This window comes from Diabrotica virgifera, chromosome 9, assembly GCF_917563875.1.
Source record: "Diabrotica virgifera virgifera chromosome 9, PGI_DIABVI_V3a".
In the NCBI taxonomy this organism is placed as follows: domain Eukaryota; kingdom Metazoa; phylum Arthropoda; class Insecta; order Coleoptera; family Chrysomelidae; genus Diabrotica; species Diabrotica virgifera.
This window is the reverse complement of record NC_065451.1, coordinates 44,430,102-44,451,407: the sequence shown is the minus strand read 5'-3', so window position 1 is coordinate 44,451,407 and position 21,306 is coordinate 44,430,102. Positions and strand designations below refer to the sequence as shown.

At 31.1% G+C, this 21,306-nt stretch overlaps 1 protein-coding gene across 1 annotated transcript in view; it reads left to right on the top strand.

The window, feature by feature from the left end:
- The window catches only part of LOC114327822 (uncharacterized), a 56,871-nt gene that overhangs the window by 29,448 nt on the left and 6,117 nt on the right, over nt 1-21,306 (top strand). Inside the window, exons 5-6 of the mRNA XM_028276530.2 lie at nt 3,715-3,829; nt 17,597-17,664. Of these exons, the coding sequence (XP_028132331.1) occupies nt 3,715-3,829; nt 17,597-17,664 (183 nt within the window). The remainder of the gene's footprint in view (nt 1-3,714; nt 3,830-17,596; nt 17,665-21,306) is intronic.

Below are 21,306 nucleotides of genomic sequence, written 5' to 3'. Positions count from 1 at the left end.
GATTACGTTTAGTGCACTAATTCACGGTCAAGTGAAAGACAATATATATTATTGAAACCAGGCAGACTCATTTTCTTCACGTATATTTGCGTGTTGCATATGACTTCTTGGTCAAAAATAAATGCATAGTTTTTTAGCCTTCCGAAAACTTACAAAAAGTTTTCAGAAAACAGAAGAAGCACGATAGAAAACGTGCTGCTAGATTGACAAAAGAATTAATATGTTTTCATGAATGGTTCACACTTATCCAATAACAGCATAGCTGAAGTTCCACCTTATCTTTAGAAAACCTCTGAACAGTGGCGAATCTAGGTGGGAATTGGGGAATTTCCCGTAACACGGTCCAGAATTAACAAAAAAATGTTGAAACTTACTACAGACAGACAAATTCAACCCAATTATTTGGACAGTTAAGAAAATAAAAAGAAATATGGCACCTATGTAACAATACCAAAAACAATATACGCCAAAGATTGTTCGGATTATAGGACAATATCACTAATAAGCCATACCCTCAAAATATTTCTAAAGGTGATTCATGGAAGATTATACAGAAAGCTATAATATGATATGGATGATACCCAATTTGGGTTCCGCAAAGGACTTGGAACAAGATAGGCATTGTTTGTGTTTAATGTCCTCTCTCAAAGATGCTTAGATATGAACCTGGATATTTATTTCTGTTTTATCGACTTCGAAAAAGCGTTCGACAGGGTCCGACATGAAAAACTAATAGAATTATTGAAAAACAGAGATATAGACAGACGAGATTTACGAATTATCATCAATCTGTATTGGAATCAAAAGGCCAATATAAAGATAGAAGAACAAGAATCCGAGAATATTGATATAAAGAGAGGAGTAAGACAGGGTTGTGTTCTGTCGCCGCTACTGTTTAACCTGTACAGTGAAGCCATATTTCAGGAAGCGATAGCGGAGCTAAGTGATAGAATCTCTATAAACGGAAGAATAGTAAATAACATAAGATTCGCTGATGACACCGTTATAATGGCAGACACCCTGGAATCGCTACAAGAATTGCTAAATAGAATTAATGATTACTGCATTCGATACGGACTAAAAATAAACAAGAAAAAAACTAAATTTATGATTGTCTCAAAAACAGAACATGGAAATGAAAGGTTAATGATAGAGCAAACCCAAACAGAAACAGTTAAGACATACAAATATCTGGGAACCTGGATTGATGACAGAAATGACCAAAGCAAAGAACTTAAAGTCCGAATTGAAACTGCAAGGCAAGCATTTATAAAAATGAAGACACTGCTTACAAACAAAGACCTTCAGTTGCCTCTCAGATTGAGGGCTCTAAGATGCTACATATTTTCTATATTGCTATACGGAATGAAAGCTTGGACATTCAAGAGACAACACATAAGAAGAATAGAAGCGTTCGACATGTGGTATTACAGAAGAATATTGAAAATTCAGTGGGTTCAAAGGATTACCAATGTTGAAGTGCTACGAAGTTTTAATAAGGAGTTAGAAATTATGAAAAGTATAAAAACTAGAAAATTGGAATATTTGGGTCACATTACCAGAGGATAAGATTTGGCAGGTCATGTAGTAAGATCAGAGGAAGACAGAGTGCTAAAGGCAGTGTTCTTCGAGAGACCAGACGGTAGAAGATCAGTGGGCCGTCCCAGAAAAAGATGGAAGGATGATGTTGAAACCGATCTATCTAGGATTGGGGTACAACAATGGCAAATCGAAGCGCAAGATTGCAGACGATGGAGGGCCATAGTGGATGCGGCGAAGACTCACCCCGAGTTGTAAAGCCAGTCAAGAAGAAGATTACCAGAGGAGAAAAATATGAGTTGCCGAGAATTATTATGCAAGGAAGGATCCAAGGAAGAAGAAGCATAGGAAGAAGACGCATCTCCTGGCTGAGGAACCTTAGAGAATGGTTTAACTGTAGTTCATTACAACTGTTCAGAGCAGCAGCCAACAAAGTGACCATAGCCATTATGATATCCAACCTCCGATAGGAGAGGGAACTTTAAGAAGAAGAATAGCACCTATGTACTTTAAGCAGTTTGGGTTTATTTTTTTCAATATGTCTTTTGGTTGGTGTTTCATTGGAAGTTCCTGAAGGGAAAATGTATGGATCCGTCACTGCTAATGAAGCGCCTTTAAAAAACTCAGGAACAACCATAACAAGTGGTGTTAGAGCCGCACAAGTCTTCGCACGCTTACATTTCACGTATGAATCGATGTAGTATTGGTAGATCCATCAAAATAGGCAGGCTGTAACTAGGCCACATAGCGAGAATGAACAAGATCGAGCCGTCTCATGAACACATTTATAAAGAAAGACTGGATACGACAGGATAGTTAACACGACATATGATGCATCTACCGAAATCAGCAAAATCTTTTGGCATAAAAGCAAATCAATTGTGTTTATTGCATTTATAAAATTGTATTTTCTTTGATAGTCTTATAAATTGTACAGATTATATTCGTAGATATATCATATAATCCGTAAATAATTTTTTTTTCGATTATAGCGCCATCTATCGACAACTAGAAAAAATGTTATAAATGTATCTAATCACAGACGTGCCTTTTTCTGTCACATAAAATTTAATGCGTTAGAAAGAAATCAAAAAACTGTGACGCACTGAAAGATGCTCATGAGAAAAAGAATACATTGTTTTTTTCGCATTGATCATGTTTTCTACTCATATCTATTATGCGGGGCATTATTCTTTGCAAACCATCCAGGCTATTTGCAAAAACTATTGCTTCGTCGGCATATTTAGGGGCACTTTATTCTGAATGAGTGAAAACTTGAGATGTCTTGTGCTTCTCTGGCAGCTGGCAACACTTATTGTGGTTGTTCCTCAGTTTTCTGAAGACACTTCGGTAGCAGTGCGGAACATTTGCCTTGGAAGTCGCCCCGACTTCCAATAAAACATCAACCACAAAATACATACAATAGGTAAACCCAAACTATATAAAAGACATAGATAATGACATGTGCAATAAGTTCCCTTAATTTTCTTAACTGTCGAGTTAATTGGGTTGAACTTGTATGTCTGTAGTAAGTTTCATATCAGCTAATAATATAGTTTTTATATTTCAACAATTTTTTTTTTAATTCTGGACCGTGTTACGCGGGAATTCCCCTATTTCCCACCTAGATCCGCCACTGTTCAGTAGTTTTCTAAAGATAAGGTAGAACTGCAGCTATGCTGGTATTGGATAAGTGTGAACCTTTCATGAAAACATGATAATTTTTATGTCAATCTAGCAGGACATTTTCTATCGCACTTCTTCAGTTTTCTGAAAACTTTTCGGAGATTTTCTGAAGACTAATATAATATGCATCTATTTTTGACCACGAATTCATATGCAACACGCAAATATACATGAAGAAAATGTCTGTCTTTTTCAATAATAGATATTTTCATTCACTTGACCGTGAATTAGTGCACTTAACGTAAACCGAGTACCTGAATTTAAGAACTTCAGAGGACTGTAGCTCGAGAACAGTAGTTTTTCAGACCAGGTGCCATGGATTTTTTAATCTACTCACTGAGGACTATAATTGACCGAAGTTTCGTTAAATTTGACCGGGACCACTTTTCCATAAGGAGTGTTGCGGGGTCCTTTATGTCGTAGATTTTCACGTGTATCAGTTGTGTAAATACAGGTTTGACTGTAATAATCGACTTTGTGATTTTTTAGTTGAATTCAAAATTGGAAACAAACCGAGCACTATTAGAAGAACTAATGCCTGCTAGTATAGCGTCAACAGAAACCCCCATATACCTCACCTGCATAGAGGAAACCAAAAAACAAGGTACAATAAAATGATTTAGTTTTTATTGCTTTATCAGATGTCAAATCCTATTAGTCTAAGATCCTTTATAAGAACTACCTGCATCGATCTGTTTAATGGATAAAAATTATTTGATATGTACCTTAGTACGTTAAAAATTATAAAAAAAATGTCCTAGAAAAAGTATAGTATTCCACTCGAATGTAATGGATATTACTCACTCTGATGAATTACACTCTGAGTAATAGCCATCATTACATGGTCTTTGAATAATATACCAGGTGTCCACTTATATTTTCCCCCATTTTAACTGCCTATAACTTCTAAACGGCTAAAGACACAAATATGCGGTTTTCGCTGAAATGTTTTATTTTAGTAAAAGTTTTGTCTGAATGGATTGAGTTTTTTTTATATCTCTTTCAATTACGAAAAAAATGGCGGATGTTTGAAAAAAACTTTGTTGAATTTTTTTCTAATGGAACACCCAGTATATTTTTTGTAAATTGAAAGAACCGTCATTCACCGATTCAGCGATATAAATGGTTTGTTCCAACTCGATTCAAAACCGTGCTTGAACGGTTACGAGTATGTGCAGTAACGAAAAATGTGTTACTGCGCAAAATTATTCGTTATTGCGCATGCGCGTAACGATTCAAGTACGGTTTTGTATCGAGTTGGAACAAACCTATAGTTTTTTAAAGTCGGTTGTCAAATGACTGAGTAATTCATTTTCTAAATGAGAGGTGCAACGTGATATTATCACATAACTAAATACACACACCGGCAAAATTAGCCGAACACCTTAAAAATGGGACATGTTTGATGTCTGGAATCTCCTAATTCTGTTGTCCGATTTGAGTGATTCTTTTAGTATGTTATAGCCTTATTAGTTAAGAATATCGGTGTAATAATATTGTTGCTAGACAGGTAAGTGTCATTTTATACCGGGTGTTACAATCATATCGTGTATTTTCTTAAAGTTCGGAACACCCTGTGGAATATTCTAGCATATTTATATAAAATATTAAAATTAAAACTCGATTGTAGACTTAGGCTTTCTTAACATTTTCTTTTTTAATTCATTTGCTTATGTTAGAAAATAAAAAAGTTATGTGCTTTAACAACTAGCCATGCTTTTTATCAATAAATCCTCATAGTAGGGGAGGAAAGTATGCTAAATTTGCAGTTACTCAAGCGTTACCTATTGGATTGTGAAGAGTGGGTGCTAAAACCAAAAAAATTTAAGTTAAGTTTTCCATAAAGTGTGGGACTCTCCATTTTTTAATTTAATTTTCCATTTCCACCTATCGTTTTTTCCGATTATAGGAAATATAGGCTATATCTATTCATAATTGAAAAAAATGTTGCAAATAAAAGTTGCTTATTTTTACGTCAAGGATCCAAATCTGCAATAAAAATTGGGGACTTCTATTTAAGATTTTAAAGTAACCCCTCACCCCAGCTCCGTGTTTGGTGCGATTTGGTAGATTTTTGAAAAATATTGAATAGGTGTATTTTGCAGTTTTACGATCTGATGTTCATTTCGCGAAATATCGCAGGGTTCGTATTTAAAATTTTTAATTTACCCCCCCCCCCCCCTCCTCTCCTTGGGGTGTCACGAGGCCCCACGGAGGGGGTGGGGGATTTAATTTGAAATCTTAAATAGGAGTTCCCAATTTTTATTTCAGATTTGGATTCTTTACGTAAAAATAAGCAACTTTTATTCGACAATTTTTTTCGAATTATGGATAGATAGTGCTATAATCGGAGAAAAATGATTGTTTCAAATGGAAAATTAAATTAAAAAATGAAAAGTCCCCCACTTTATGGAAAACTTAACTTAACCTTTTTCTGATTTTAGCACATACTCTTCACAATCCAATATGTCCCATAACGCTCGAGTAACTGCAAATTTAGTATACTTTCCTCTTCCTCCCCTACTACGAGGATTTATTGATGAAAAACATGGATAGTTGTTAACGCACATAACTTTTTTATTATCTTAGATAAGTAAATTAATTAAAAAGGAAAATGTTAAGAAAGCCTAGGTCTACAATCGAGTATTGATTTTAATATTTTACATATGCTAGAATATTCCACAGGGTGTTCCAAACTTTAAGAAAAAAACACAGTATGCTTGGTACACCCGGTATAAAATGATATTTACCTGTCTAGCAACAATATTATTACAACGATATTCTTAAATAATAAGGCTATAACATACTAAAAGGATCACTCAAATCGAACCAGTGGTTTAGGAACTTAAGACATCAAACATGTCCCATTTTTAAGGTGTTCGGCTAATTTTGCCGGTGTGTGTAACATAACTAAAGCAAATTTATATTATGTTATTTGATTTCCACTTTGCATCTCTCATTATAAAAATTAATTGCTCAGTTATTTTACAACCGATTTTAAATAACTTTATAGCGCTGGCTAGGTAAATAACCGTTCTTTCAATTTGCAAAAAAATATACTGTGTGTTTCAATAAAAAAAATCAACAACGTTTTTTTAAAAAATCCGCCATTTTTTATTTAAAAGCGATATAAACAATTCAATCCATTCAAACAAAACTTTTACTAAAATAAAACATTTCAGCGAAAACCGCATATTTCTATTTTGAGTCGTTTCGAAGTTATAGGCAGTTAAATTGGGGGAAAATATAAGTGGACACCCGGTACTATTGTGTCCTTATTCTAGAAAATCATAAAAATGCTGCGAAACTTTTAAAATTAAATATGCTCTTTTTAAACCTAAATTTAAATTTACAGTCTTTTTAGAAGCTACTTAAAAACCTCATATGAAACATTCTAATATGCAGGCAATAAACAACACAAGGTGAAATTTTGAAATTTACTTTTTCATTTCAAAATATACATTTTATGAAATAAAGCATCAACCCTTTTAAATTACTGGATTTAACTATTTTAATTATGTATTAATTATTATATTATTCTCTATTATTCTAATTATTAACCCAACTATTAGGGCTAAAGTGTTAAGAGGAAACATCAGCGTGCGGAAAACGCGTTCCAAGATTGCGGCTTTAATTTTGAGTAATTTGTCGGGATATTCGGCAAAGATTTTCTTTACTAATTAGTCCAGAAAGCCACTGCGCAGTCGCTAGGAAAAATATTCCGATCTGGATTTTTTGCACAATCTTACTCAAATAAGACTCCTTTTAACAAATTTGCATGTTGCCAGGTCCAATAGCAGGTAAATTTTTTTTAAACGTTTTTTTTTTGTTTACTCCTAAAATTATTTTTTTTGCATTGAACAAAGTTTTTTTTAGGTTTTTTGGATCATTTCAAACAGAAAAGGTCTTTAGTGACTTTTCTCTAAAATTGATAGATTTTGACATATAAGCGATTAAAAATTTCGAAATCGGCCATTTTTAACCCTTAGAAACTATGTGAAAAACTGTAAATTTCGATGTTGCCAAGGTAAGAAGATATTCTTTGAACATCAATTGATGAAATCCCGAAGAGTTATTTGCAATACAATATCGAAAACCACTTTGTTTTTTATTTGCCAATCAAGCGGGCAATTGATTGGTAGCCGTTGCATGTAAATGTAATATGCGTAAATATAAATATGTGCGGAAAAATATTGTGATTCAATTTTTTGTCACCATCTTGCTTGAAAATATCCCCTCTTAAAAAATTTGTATGTTGCCAGGATCAAAAAGTCAAAAATTTTTGAACGTTTTTTTTTTGTTTTTTCCTAAAACTAATTTTTTTCCATCATACAAATTTTATTAGGTTTTTTGAATTATTCCAAATAGAAAATATCTTGTGATTTTTCTGCAAATGTGATAGTTTTCCCGATAATATAAGCGATTGAAAATTTAAAAATTGCAAAATCGGCCATTTTTAACCCTCAAAAAATATGTAAAATACCGAAAATTTCAATAATACTATGGTACGTAGATATTCTAAGAATATCGATTGAGGGAGTTCCGAAGAGCAATATCGAAAACCATTTTTTTTTTAATTGCTAGTCAAGCGGTCTCTACACTATTTTTAACCGTTGGATGTATAAAACATTGTATGTAATATGCGTAAATATATGTGCGGAAAAATATTCTGATTCAATATTTTTTTCACCATCTTGCTTAAGAAGGTTCTCTATTAACAAATTTGCATGTCGCCAGGGTCAAAAATGTGTCAAAAAAATTTTAAATAATTTTTTAAAAACTTAAAATGTTTTCCGATTACATAATATACACTATACACATGCAAAGGTTGAAAATAGTGTCGCTCCCGCTTGAGTAGCAATTAAAAAACAAATGGGTTTTCGATATTGTATTGTAAAAAGCTCTTCGGAATTTCATCAATCGATATTCTTAGAATATCTACGTACCTTGGTATCATTGAAATTTTTGGTGTTTAACATAGTTTTTGAGGGTTAAAAATGGCTGAGTTTGCAATTTTTAAAATTTCAATCGCTTATATCTCGAAAACTATCACATTTACAGAAAAGTCACTTAAAGTCTTTTCTATTTGGAATGATTCAATAAACCTTAAAAAATTTGTCCAATGCAAAAAAATTAGTTTTAGGAAAAAACAAAAAACAAACGTTTAAACAATTTTTGACTTTTTGATCCTGGCAACATACAAATTTGTTAAGAGGGGATATTTTCAAGCAAGATGGTGAAAAAAAAAATTGAATTGTAATATTTTTCCGCATACATAATATGTATGCGGAATATCCCTCATTTTCCGCATACATAATATGTATACCTATCTCCTATTATATATTTAGTCATGTTATCAGGGTGGTTCATCTTATTCGCCTCGGTCTCTGTACTGTACGGAAAACCACTTGATATTTTAAAAAAATTCCTTCGCAGAAATATACAGGGCCTTTAATACTACAATCTAAAAATAATGTGAATTATACAGATTGCTCCAAAAAAGAGTGTTATATCAAAGTTATATTTTTTCTTATGGAATGCCTTATATCTGATGACATTACTCAATTGACCTTAAAAAATAAGCTATACTTTCATAAGGGTTCCCTATACCTAAATACAGGGTGTGTTGATTTATTTCGATTTTTATAAAAATATAAGGTTTTAGACAAAAATAAATATCTACGAATCTAAGAATCAGTAACAAATTCTTTCTTGGATCTTAATAATTGACTATTTAGCATACATAAGCAGGTGCTTATTGCAGCAAAGTTTCTTACAGGGTGGTCAAAATATGAGATTGTTCTATTAACAAATTCAAGCTGTAATAACTTACTTAATTTAAATGGAACACCCTGTATCTTACTAGTCTATCGCATAGAACATATACTTAGCTTTCATTTTGTATTAGGGTTTCCTATACCTATCTTTTTACAGGGTGGTCAAAATATTAGATTGTTCTATTAACAAATTCAAGCTGTAATTACTTACTTATTTTAAATAAACACTCCGTATCTTACTAGCCTATCGCGTAGAAAATTTATTTAGCTTTCAATTCTAATTAGGATTTCCTATACCTATCTCCCTTCTTTTGTTAAATATTTAAAGATTTCCTAATTTGCAAGCTTTAAAAATTAGAATTAAGTAAATATGTCGTGGTTACATAACATCACCAACAAAGGCAATATACTTAAACATGATACTGTCATTAATAAAATTTTCAATGTTATCATGTAATCACACAGAGTGTTGTATTATTTTAGTTGATTTTGGCCTACATGTGACATTGAATAATATGTTTATATTAAACTACATACCCTATATTAGATGCCGTATTCTGGAAGATATTTAAATTATATTTCATTCCGTATAAGTATTTTCCATATCTTAAAAAAACGGTTTTTAAGTAAATTTAAGAACACCACTTTTTGTTTGAATCTTTGGATCGCAATTACAACCAATTAAATGCAATAGCTACTATGACGAAAACGAGCCTATTGTACAAAAATATGTAAAAATGGGTATTTACAGAATAACAGGGGAATTTACATTTACAGACTAAAGAGTATTGAGTGTATTGAGAATGTTTACATGGAATTGAAGAGATTTTAAATATCTTCCATTATTAATGATAGAATATCGAGTATGTCATTTAAAATAAGAACACTCTGTGTGACTAATGATAAAAATATGAATTTTATTAACCAAAATATCTTAATATATTTAAGTATATTGCCGGTGTTGGTGATGTGTTGTACATAACCACGACATAGGTAAATACTTAATTCTAATTTTTAAAGCTTACAAATTAGGAAATCTTTAAATATTTAAAAAATGAAGGGAGATAGGCATAGGAAACCCCAATAAGCATTGAAAGCAAAGTAGATTTTCTACGCGATAGATTAGTAAGATACAGGGTGTTCCATTTAAAATAAGTAAGTTTTTACAGCTTGAATTTTTTAATAGAACAATCTAATATTTTAACCGCCCTGTATAATGTAGGTATAGGAAACTTTAATATAAATTGAAAGCTAAGTAAATCTTCTACGCGATAGACTAGTAATATATAGGGTGTTCTATTTAAAATAACTAAGTTATTACAGCTTGAATTTGTTAATAGAACAATCTCATATTTTGACCACGCTGTAAGAAATTTTGTTGCCGTAAGCATCTGTTCTAAATAGTCTATTATTAACATCCAAGAATGAATTTGTTACTGATTTTTAGATTCGTAGACATTTATTTTTTTCTAGAACCTTACATTTTCATAAAAATCGAAATAAATCAAAACACGCTGTATTTAGATATAGGGAACTCTTATGAAAGTATAGCTTATTTTTTAAGGTCAATTCAGTAATGTCAATCAGATATAGGGCACTCCATAAGAAAAAATATATCTTTGATATACCATTCCTTTTTGGAGCACCCTGTATAATTCACATTATTTTTAGATTGTAGCATTAAAGGCCCTGTATATTTCTGCGATTTTTTTTTAAATATCAAGTGGTTTTCCGTACAGAGACCGAGGCGAATAAGATGAACCACCCTGTATACATACATGCAACGGTTGCCAATCAAGCGCCCGCTTGATTGCCAAATAAAAAACAAAGGGGTTTTCGATATTGTATTGCAAAAAAAAGAATGTGTGTGTACTTTGTACGCACGCAAGAAGTTATACTTCTATTATATTATTTAAACGAAATTAATATACTTTTTATTTATATTTTATTTAAATATTAAACTAATTTATACTTACTACTTCTCAAACATTTTTATTAAAACAGGCCAAAAATTAAAATAATAAAAGAATAAAACACACACAAACACATTAAAAATGCCACAAATGATTTCTGGACATTAATTGTCGGAAAAATTTTTAACTACATACGTATTTTCTGAAAATAAAATTATATAATAAATATACTTACAATCATAAAATGTATAAAAAAAAATAAAAAAATAAAAGTTTTTATTGGGATTCGAACCAGCTATCAGCGCGGTTGTTATATTGGGGTTCATTCGCCTTAAACGCTTTGCCACGGAGCTAAATCGACTAACTAAACGGATTAAGCTTTTGACATTTTTGAATTAAATTAAATTATTTTGATTTTGAATTGAAATGATATAGAATTGAAAAAATACAACAAAACATAGAGTAAGAAAACAATATATTAGGTGAACATTGATAGAAATTTTGATGGTAATCAAATTATGTAAATAAAAGTATTACCTACTATGTATTTTGGTAGGTTCAAATAGGTAGGTACCTATGATACATTTATAATTATTACGTACCTGTTGCTTTTAAAAACTATTTAAATGTCACTACAATTATAAACTTTTTTGTTTCTGTCCTCACAACAAATACATTTGTTTACCTTCATATTGTACAATTATTTATTATTGACAGATCATTTCAACACCCAATCAGAGCCCGTATAACGACTAATACCACACTGTCGGTGTGCGCATGAGCGCAGATCAATACAAATTCACCCTCAATCTCAATCGCGCCTAAAGAAGTACTCCAAAAACTCTTCGTGATTTCATCAATCGATGTTCAAAGAATATCGTCTTACCTTGGCTACATCGAAATTGTCAGTTTTTCACATAGTTTTTGAGGGTTAAAAATGTCCGATTTCGCAATTTTTAAATTTTTAATCGCTTATATGTCAAAATCTATCACCTTTAGAGAAAAGTCACTAAAGACCTTTTCTGTTTGAAATGATCCAAAAAACCTAAAAAAAACTTTGTTCGATGCAAAAAAAATAATTTTAGGAAAAAAACAAAAAAAAAAGGTTTAAAAAAATTTTGAACCACTTTTGAAGCTGGCAACATACAAATTTGTTAAAAGGGGTTCTTTTTGAGTAAGATTGTGCTAAAAATCCGAATCGGAATATTTTGCTAGCGGATGCGCAGTGGCTTTCTGGACCAAATCCAGTAAAGAATGGCGGTACAGAGCCCAATTTAAGATATTTGTTAGTATGTGGAAATTACTCTATAATTAAATAAAATATTGCAAAAACGCGCCTGTGCCGTCATTAAGATGAACAAAAATAGACTTTCTTCAAATGAACTTTTTTATCCCTTCTAAAAATCGATTATCTTTAAAAAGAAATCTAACATGGCTGACTTGGCAGCATTTAGCGCACTTAGTAGTATAATAATTATTGTTTTTGATAGCATAGTGTCACTGTCACTATCGTACTGCCGACGCACAGTTGCGCAACTGTTGAAAGTTCGCAGAACTTTTGAAAAACAAAAATATTGATGACGCGCTGATTTTGACTCTTAAAAAAAGCAAATACCCGGAAAATAGTGCGTTCCTTCAAGGTACGGGCTAAGTGCACCATTTAGAGCAAAAAAGTCTGATACAATTTTTTTATAAAGTCAACAGTTTAAAAAAAATAATTTATTAATTTTAATGCATTTGATTAATGTCCACAGAAATGCAAATACAGCCGGCAACGTTGCGTTCCTTCTTCTGTGTAAAAATAATTTTACTGGAACTCATTTACCATTAATCATCGACCATTAGGAATAATAATATTATGTAGTGATAAAATACTGATAACAGTGATAGAAAAACAGCAATATTTGCGTTTATTTAATATCTAATAATAGTGGAGTCACTGAAGGTTTTCACCTCCGATTCCGTTGAACCTCCATCGTATTTCATGAAAAATGGTGAGTAATTAGAGGATACCTTAAGGAACAAAGGTGACATGATGCCAACTTGTGCTTTTACCCTGGGGGTGGATGCCACCCCTTCTCGGGGGTGAAAATTATTTTATTAAAAATAATACCTTAAGTCGGTAGAGGGACAAATTTGTTAGAAGCAAAATTTGCTGTATCAAGTTATTAATATAAATCAACACTTTTTGAGTTATTAAAAAGATCAAACCCCCTCCGTGGCTCAGTGGTAAGAGCGCCTGCCTTTGGATCAAAAAAATCCGAAAGGTTGTGGGTTCGAATCTCACCAGGGTCAGAAATTTTTCATTTATTATAAATTAATGAATGAATATAGTTTCTGTCCTTGTGGGATCGGTACTCACCGGAGGGACCGCAGACGTTCGGATACAATTAGCGTCTCTTTGCAAAGACAATGACGTCGACTTTGCAAAGTAACAAGACACTTACTCAACACACACACTACACATGACACTAGGTACCTAACTGTTCAAAATTACCGTACCTACCATGCCAATGGCCATTAGTTGTCGAGGCACTAGCTAAATAAAAAAAAAAGATCAAAGGTTTTATTTTTTCGTAAAAAATGCATGTTTTAAAGCTGTTTTTCACGTATAACTTAAAAACTATAAGCTTTTGCAAAATAGTTACTATTACTGAAATTGATGATAACAGAAAACTGAATACATTCCTCACTTAAAGAACAAAACTAATGTTAATTCAAAGTGAGTTATTGGCAATTGAATGTGTATTTTTTTTTGACGAGTACCCATATCTAAATATTCAAGCTTAAATAACGGGAAAACGATGCAATGTATAAAATATACCTGTTAATCATTTGTCAACGTACTTCAGAATAGCTTTTAAATGAGCTTCAGAACAAGTTAATGGCGTCAAAATTAAGCAAGTTATGATGAAAATAAAAGAACCCTTTCTAATTTTTTAGGAAAAGGTGAAAAATTAAACATACGCCATTTCCACAAAAATTAAAATTTATAGTAATCCTTACAAAACCTCCTTTATATTAGCATATATAATGATTTAAATAATTTTGACCAGTTTAGAATGCATATTTTTGAAAAAAAGGTATAATTTAAAAAAATCATAAGTTTTAAAATTATTGTAATTTTCATATTCTTTTGATAATAACTCCAAAAATACTCAATATACGTAAAAAATGATATATACCGAAAATTTTAGTTTTTTCTGTGATAAATATTTTTCCTGTTTTACTATTTCCATAGGGTAAAAAATAACCGAGATAGAATCGTTTAAATCTTAAATTTTGCTGTGAAAACCATGCAACCGGGGCAATTTAACTTTTTAATTAAAAAAAAACAGCGGGTCTAAAAGATTAAATTCAACGCCGCTAAATAGCCCTAGAAATTACCTTTCAAACGGTTTTAGATAGACCTGATATCTTAAAAATAGATGGAATTATTAAAAAAAAACAATAACATTTTTTGGAAACATTTTTAAAAAAATTAATTTTGAAAAAATTTTGGTGCATAAATTTTATTGCTATGAACATGTTCGGGGGCTCGTTTGATAGATATTTTTAAGTACTTTGACAAACGTTTAATAAGTTTATGTTATAAAATACATCATTTTCCCGTTATTTCAGCTTGAATACTTAGATGTTTTTACTCAACGAAAAAAATATATATTCAATTACCTATAACTCACTTTAGCTTAACTTTAAAAGGTTTTGCTAGTAAAGAGTTTATTTAGTTTTTTATTAGGTTAAATTTTGGTAATAATAACTTTTTTGTAAAAACTTATAGTTTTTGAGTTATTGATGAAAAATCGGTTAAAAACATGCATTTTTCTCAAGAAAAATTAAAATCTTTGATCTTTAATAACTCAAAATGTTTTGATTTATTTTAATAACTCTATATAACAAATTTTTCTTAGAATGTGTCCCTCTATCGAATTATGGGGTTAATTTCAATAAAATAATTTTCACCCCCGAGAAGGGGTGGCATCCACCCCCAAGGGTAAAAGCGCAAGTTGGCACCATGTCACCTTTGTTCCTTGAGATATCCTCTAACCAGTCATCAATGTTCATGCAAATCTATGGAGCTTCAACGAAATCGGAGGTAATAGCTCATATCCACCTTCAGTAATTGCACTATAAATAAGGTTTGTATAGTGTTTTAACTTACATGAAAAATTTTTATTATAATCAACTCAATCAAGCTACGTCTTCAAGAAGTATCTATCGATAGAACATGTTACAAAAAATTTGAGTATTACATTTCTCCATTCAATCTTCTACGAAGTTCGAGTGGTTCAATCACATGATTACTAATAATCCCAGCCCATACATTATTACTTTTGGCATTATTAAAGTAAAGCACACAAACACCATTTCTCGTAAAACAAGCTTTATCTGTACACAACACGTTACACATTTTGTTTTGAAACCATCTACAAATCCTTAAACTTCGAGTTAAATCGCCTTGGTGTACCTAAATCTTGCACTAATTATACACTATAGGCAATACGTAATTAACATGGTACTTGCGATCGAAATCATGGCAATAGCACAACAATACGATGTATTCTCAGTAGTCCGTTCTTTAACGGTAAAATATTTCAAAACCTCTAAATTTTAAAGAACCGCTTGGATTGACATGAAATTTGGTATATACATAGCTAACAAGTCAAAGAAAAAAAGTGATATTGTGCCGATATGTGCTTTTGCCCTGGGGGTGCTTTTCACCCCCTCTTGGGGGTGAAAAATTATTCGTCCAAAAAAGTCAGGAAATGCATAAACTGGCTAATTTTAAGTAACTTTTGTCCTATAGAGTTTTTTTCACTAAGTCGATACTTTTCGAGTTATTTGGCAGTGAATATGTTCATTTTTTCAACAAAATAACATCGCTTTTAGACGGTTTTTCGCAAGTAACTCAAATAGTAAGTATTTTGTCGAAAAAACATTCTTAGCAAAAATATAGCCTGTAAAAAATTTAAAAAAAATGGTGTATACATCACGTCTCTACACCTAGTAGAAGCAGAGATATAGCTAATTAAATATAGGTTCACATTCGTCAAATTCCAAATGGAATACTTTAACGTGAAATATCCAAAAATGAAGCACATTTCGGGAAAACTCATGACAACTTTTTTAAATTGTTTAAAAAATGCTTCAATTTTGTTTTATAAAAAAAATTTCTAGCATCAAAATTAAGCAAGTTACGCTCAAAATAAAATTAGTCCCTTTTGGTTTTGGTAAAAAAGTCGAGAAAATCACCCCCTAATTAATATCTTAAATGAACTTAATCGTTACGACTTCACAAGTTTCTTGACTAGTGTATATATTCTTTATATGATCTGTAAGTTTCATCGGTTCAAAGTCCTTATTATTGAAAGGGCTGTAGTTAAAAGAGGTTGAACGAGTCACTGATCACCAATGTATGCAAAAATTTAGAAACACCAAATCTTAATCAATTTTTGTCCAATAGAAAAACAAAAAAAATACATGATATTCAGAAAAGCAATTCTGACTTTCTTTGTTTTTCGGGATTTTTGGTATCTCTAACAATTTTTAAGTTACTTTGAAAAAAAGCATATTTTTCAAAATTTAAATTTTTAAAGATTTTACTTTGAAACCCAGTTTTTTAAAAAATAAGCACTTTGAATCGACAAAGCTTACAGATCATATAAACACAACATAAATAAAATAATTTGTGGAGCGGTAACCATTAATTTCATTTAAGATGCTAATTAGGTGTTGGTCTTCCCGATTTTTTTTGCAAAAACAAAAGGGACCAACTTTATTTTGAGCGTAACTTGCTTAAATTTAATGCTAGAAACTTTTTGTAAAAACAAAAATAAAGCTTTTTTTAAACACTTTAAGAAAGTTAAAATGGGTTTTCCCCAGAAAGTGCTTAATTTTTTGGATATTTCACGTCGAAATATTCTATTTGAAATTTGGTGAATATGAATCTATTTTTCATTGGCTATAACTCTGTTTCTACGAAATCCAGAAAACTAACGCGTACACTATTTTTTTTACTTTCTTATAAGCTATATTTTTGCTAAGAATGTTTTTTTCGACAAAATACTTACTTTTTGAGTTATTTGCGAAAAATCGTCTAAAAATGAGGTTATTTTGTTGAAAAATGAACATATACACGCGCAAATAACTCGAAAAGTGTTGACTTGGCGAAAAAGCTCTATAGAACAAAAGTTACTTAAAATTAGTCAGTTTACCTATTTCCGGACTTATTTTGGACATATATTTTTTCACCCCCAAGAGAGGGTGAAAGTCACCCCCAGGGCAAAAGCACACATCGGCACAATATCACTTTTTTTCTTTGACATGTAAGCTATATGCACGCCAAATTTCATGTCAATCCAAGCCGCTCTTTAAAATTTAGAGCAAAAACCATGAAAGAATGGACTACAGGTTACAGGTAATTATGATATGACTGTTTATGTTTAAAATTTTACGTCAAAATAAATAAAACTGCCGGGATGCCAAATGTAAATAGTAAAAGACATTATTTTACTTTTTTGAGGCAACAGACGACTTAAAAAAAATATGAGATAGTTTTCTTTTAAATGGTGCATTCTACCCACACCTTTAAGGAACGTATTATTTTCCGGGACACCCTGTATATGTATAATTTAACTTGATATTCACATTGTATATTAAATAATTTATGAAAATTTTCAGTACAATTAACAGTGCTCGATGACCAATGTTGGTTCCTTATGAATTGTATTCACGATGCATCTCCAGGAGTAAGTATGCCTTCATAATTAGTTTAAATTTAAGATAAACTCATTCTCCTCTCTTTTTTGTTAAGACGTTCTTATTCACAGTTTCTAGTGTTTTTAACATACTGTTTTTGTTTTCAGGCTTCTGTCGTTCTTTCACTTAAATATCTTACATTTTCCTTCTATTTGTAGGCTCAGTTTTCACGACTGTTTGGTTTGATAATTATTTTCTTTTTTGTTCTGACTTCACTATATAGGGTGAGGCAGATAACTGGCCTATTAGAAATATCTCGAGAACTAAAGGTAACAGAATCATGAAAATTGGACTGAACCGGTTTTGAAGGATGATCTATTAAATGAAAATATTTTCATCTCTTTTCAACTTCCGGTTATACCGGAAGTTGCTTATAACTTCGTTTTTTAAATGAGACACCCTATAGATTTTTACATTTTTGGATTCTCCTCAATATCTTCTTTTTTAAAATATGAGGTTTTGTAATATTATACAGGGCATTTTAAAAGATATTTACGTTTTTTTATTAATTTCGTAGCAAAATTCATACCCTGTAGAATTGACATTAAAAACTCTGCTTACGTTCAAGTGATTTTTAATATAATCTATTATTGTTAAGAACCATTAGTATAGCTTATTTTGAAATTTTAGTATACAGGGTTGGTCGAAACTCGGAATGAATATTTTCTGAGTTTTCTTAAATGGAACACCCTGTATTTTAGTATTGTAATGAAATGATATTTTATGGTACTTTTTTATTTTATAAGTATTTCCTACACCTAATTGCTTTAATTTGTGAGTTATTGGTGATTCAAGCTAAACGTTAATTGCAACAAAAAATACGTAAAATTTTATAGATTGGCCGTGAAAAAATTCAGTCACAAATAACTTTTCAGAAATAAATACATATTAATCCAGACAGATCCTTAAAATTACCAATAATGGTTTAGCAATCAAAATACCTATAATTAAGATTTTTGGTCCGATTAACAATTAAGCACAAATTAAAGCATTTAGGTATAGGGAATGCTTAAGAAATAAAAAAGTACCATAAAATATCATTTTATTACAATACTAAAATACCATGGTTCCATTTAAGAAAACTCAGAAAATACTCATTCCGAGTTTCGACCAACCCTGTATACTGAAATTAAAAATTTAGCTATACTAATGATTCTTAACAATAGTAGACTATATTAGAAATCATTTGAACGTAAGTAGAGTTTTAGATGTCAAACTACTACAATTCTACAGGGTGTGAATTGCTACGAAATTAATAAAAAAAAACGTAAATATCTTTTAAAATACCCTGTATAACATTAAAAAACCTCATATTTAAGAAAGAAGACATCGAAGAGAATTTAAAAATCTAAAAATATACAGGGTGTCCCATTTAAAGAAACGAAGTTATAAGCAACTTCCGGTGTAAGCGGAAGTAGCAACTAGATGAAAATATTTTCATTCAATAGATGACTCTTCAAAACCCCTTAAATAAAATTTTTATTATTCTGTTGCCTTTAGTTCTCGAGATATTTCTAATAGGCCCTTTATTTGCCTCACCCTGTATAGCCCAGTCGGGATAGCATTTGACCTTGCATTAGGAGCTGACCCAAATTTTATTCTTCTAACCTTTAGGGAGGGTCAATATTAGTGTAAATTTAAAATCTTGACTGAATTCCGCCGTTGCGTTAGCCGCCATCTTGATTTTAAACGCGAACCGTTTTTGCTCAATATCTTTTCATTCGCCATTTTCAATTTTTTGACAAAAAGTGTAGAAACTGAAATTGTTGAAAATGCGATTTTCTATAGTTTCATTTATTATAATGTTTTTCGTGCGGTCGATATTTTCCGAGTTATGAGGGGAAAATAGAGTTGTAGCATAATTATTGAATTATTGAATTATCTCGTTTATTATTAGTTCTAGAACAAATATATAACTATACAAAAATGAAGAGAATTAAATTTTGTACAATTTTGATGCCGTACATTTTTTTGATAAAATCTATATTTAAGGTAGTACGTATGTGGTAAAAGTGCGAGCGTAAGACTTGATTGATTTTGTAGCAATTGTTTTTGTTCAATATCTCCGCCATTTTCAACTTTTCGACAAAAAGTGTAAGAACTGAAATTGTTTCAATTACGATTTACTACAATTTTTCGAGAGAACTAGTGGAGGGTCTACAAGGCGGAAATGGGAAAATTCCCCCCAACAGGGTCCAAAATTAAAAAAAAAATTGTTGAAACATCACGATATACTAGCTGACATAAAACTTAAAATATAGACAGACAAATTCAACCAATCAAACCCGCTAGTTAATAAAATTAAGTGAACTTAATGCATTATAATGTCTTTTTATGACTTTTATATACTTAGTTTGGTTGATGTTTCATTGGAAGTTTCAAAAATTGTATAAAATATAATTCTCTTTATTTTTGTTTATGTACAATTATGTCGTAAAATTAATAATAAATGAGACAATTCAATAATTATGCTTCCCCTCCGCTTCCATTATTTTCCCCCTTAACTCGAAAAATATTGATCGTATAAAAAAACTGTGCCAAAGAAATTGTAGCAAATTGCATTTTCAACAATTTCCTTTCCCACTATTTAGGTTGAAAAGTTGAAAATGGCGGAGATATTAAGCAACAAAAGTTCTCAATTAAAACCAATATGGCGGCTAATGCAACTGCGGAATTCAGTCGAGGTTTTAAATTTACACTACTATTGATCTCTGCTAAAGGATAGAATTATAAAATTTGGGGCAGCTCGAAAACAAAATTCAATTCAGTACCTAATTATGTTTCCCCCACCACTTTTTACTATTTTCCCATGTAACTCGGAAAATATCAACCGCATGAAAAAAATTGTTAATTTTATTTTGAACAATTTTAGTTGAAAATGGCGTAAATATTGAACAGAAACAATTGCTATTAAATCAATCCGGTCTTACGATCGCGCAATTACCGCATACGTACTACCTTAAATATTAATTTTAACAAAAAAATTAAGGAGATCAAAATTGTGTATGATTTAATTCTCTTCATTTTTGTATAGGTACATATTTGTTGTAGAACTAACAATAAACAAGATAATTCAATAATTCCATAATTATGCTCCAACTCTTACTATTTTCCCTTCATAACTCGGAAAATATGGACCGCACGAAAAAAATTATAATTTATGAAATTATAGAAAATCGCATTTTCAACAATTTCAGTTTCTACAGTTTTTGTCAAAAAATTGAAAATGGCGGAGATATTGAACAAAAACGGTTCTCGTTTAAAATCAAGATGGCGGCTAACGAAACGGTGGAATTCAGTCGAGATTTTAAAATTATACCAATATTGACCCTCCCTAAAGATAAGAAAAATTAAATTTGGGGCAGCTTCTAATGCAAGGTTAGGCCTGTTATTCGTTTAACCCGACTGGACTAATATAACTTTTTTGCAATAATACCCTTAAACTTTTTACTACCACAGTGTTAGGTAGGTAGAGGTTTTTAGACAGTTCTTCGCTCTTATAAATACAGAGTCAGTTTTATATATGGAAACCCTCAATTATCTCGGAAACGGCTTACATGATGTTTAAAGATTTTGGTGGCTAAGGGTTTGCTAATGAGGCCGATATTATAGTGGTAATTACATTGTTGTCA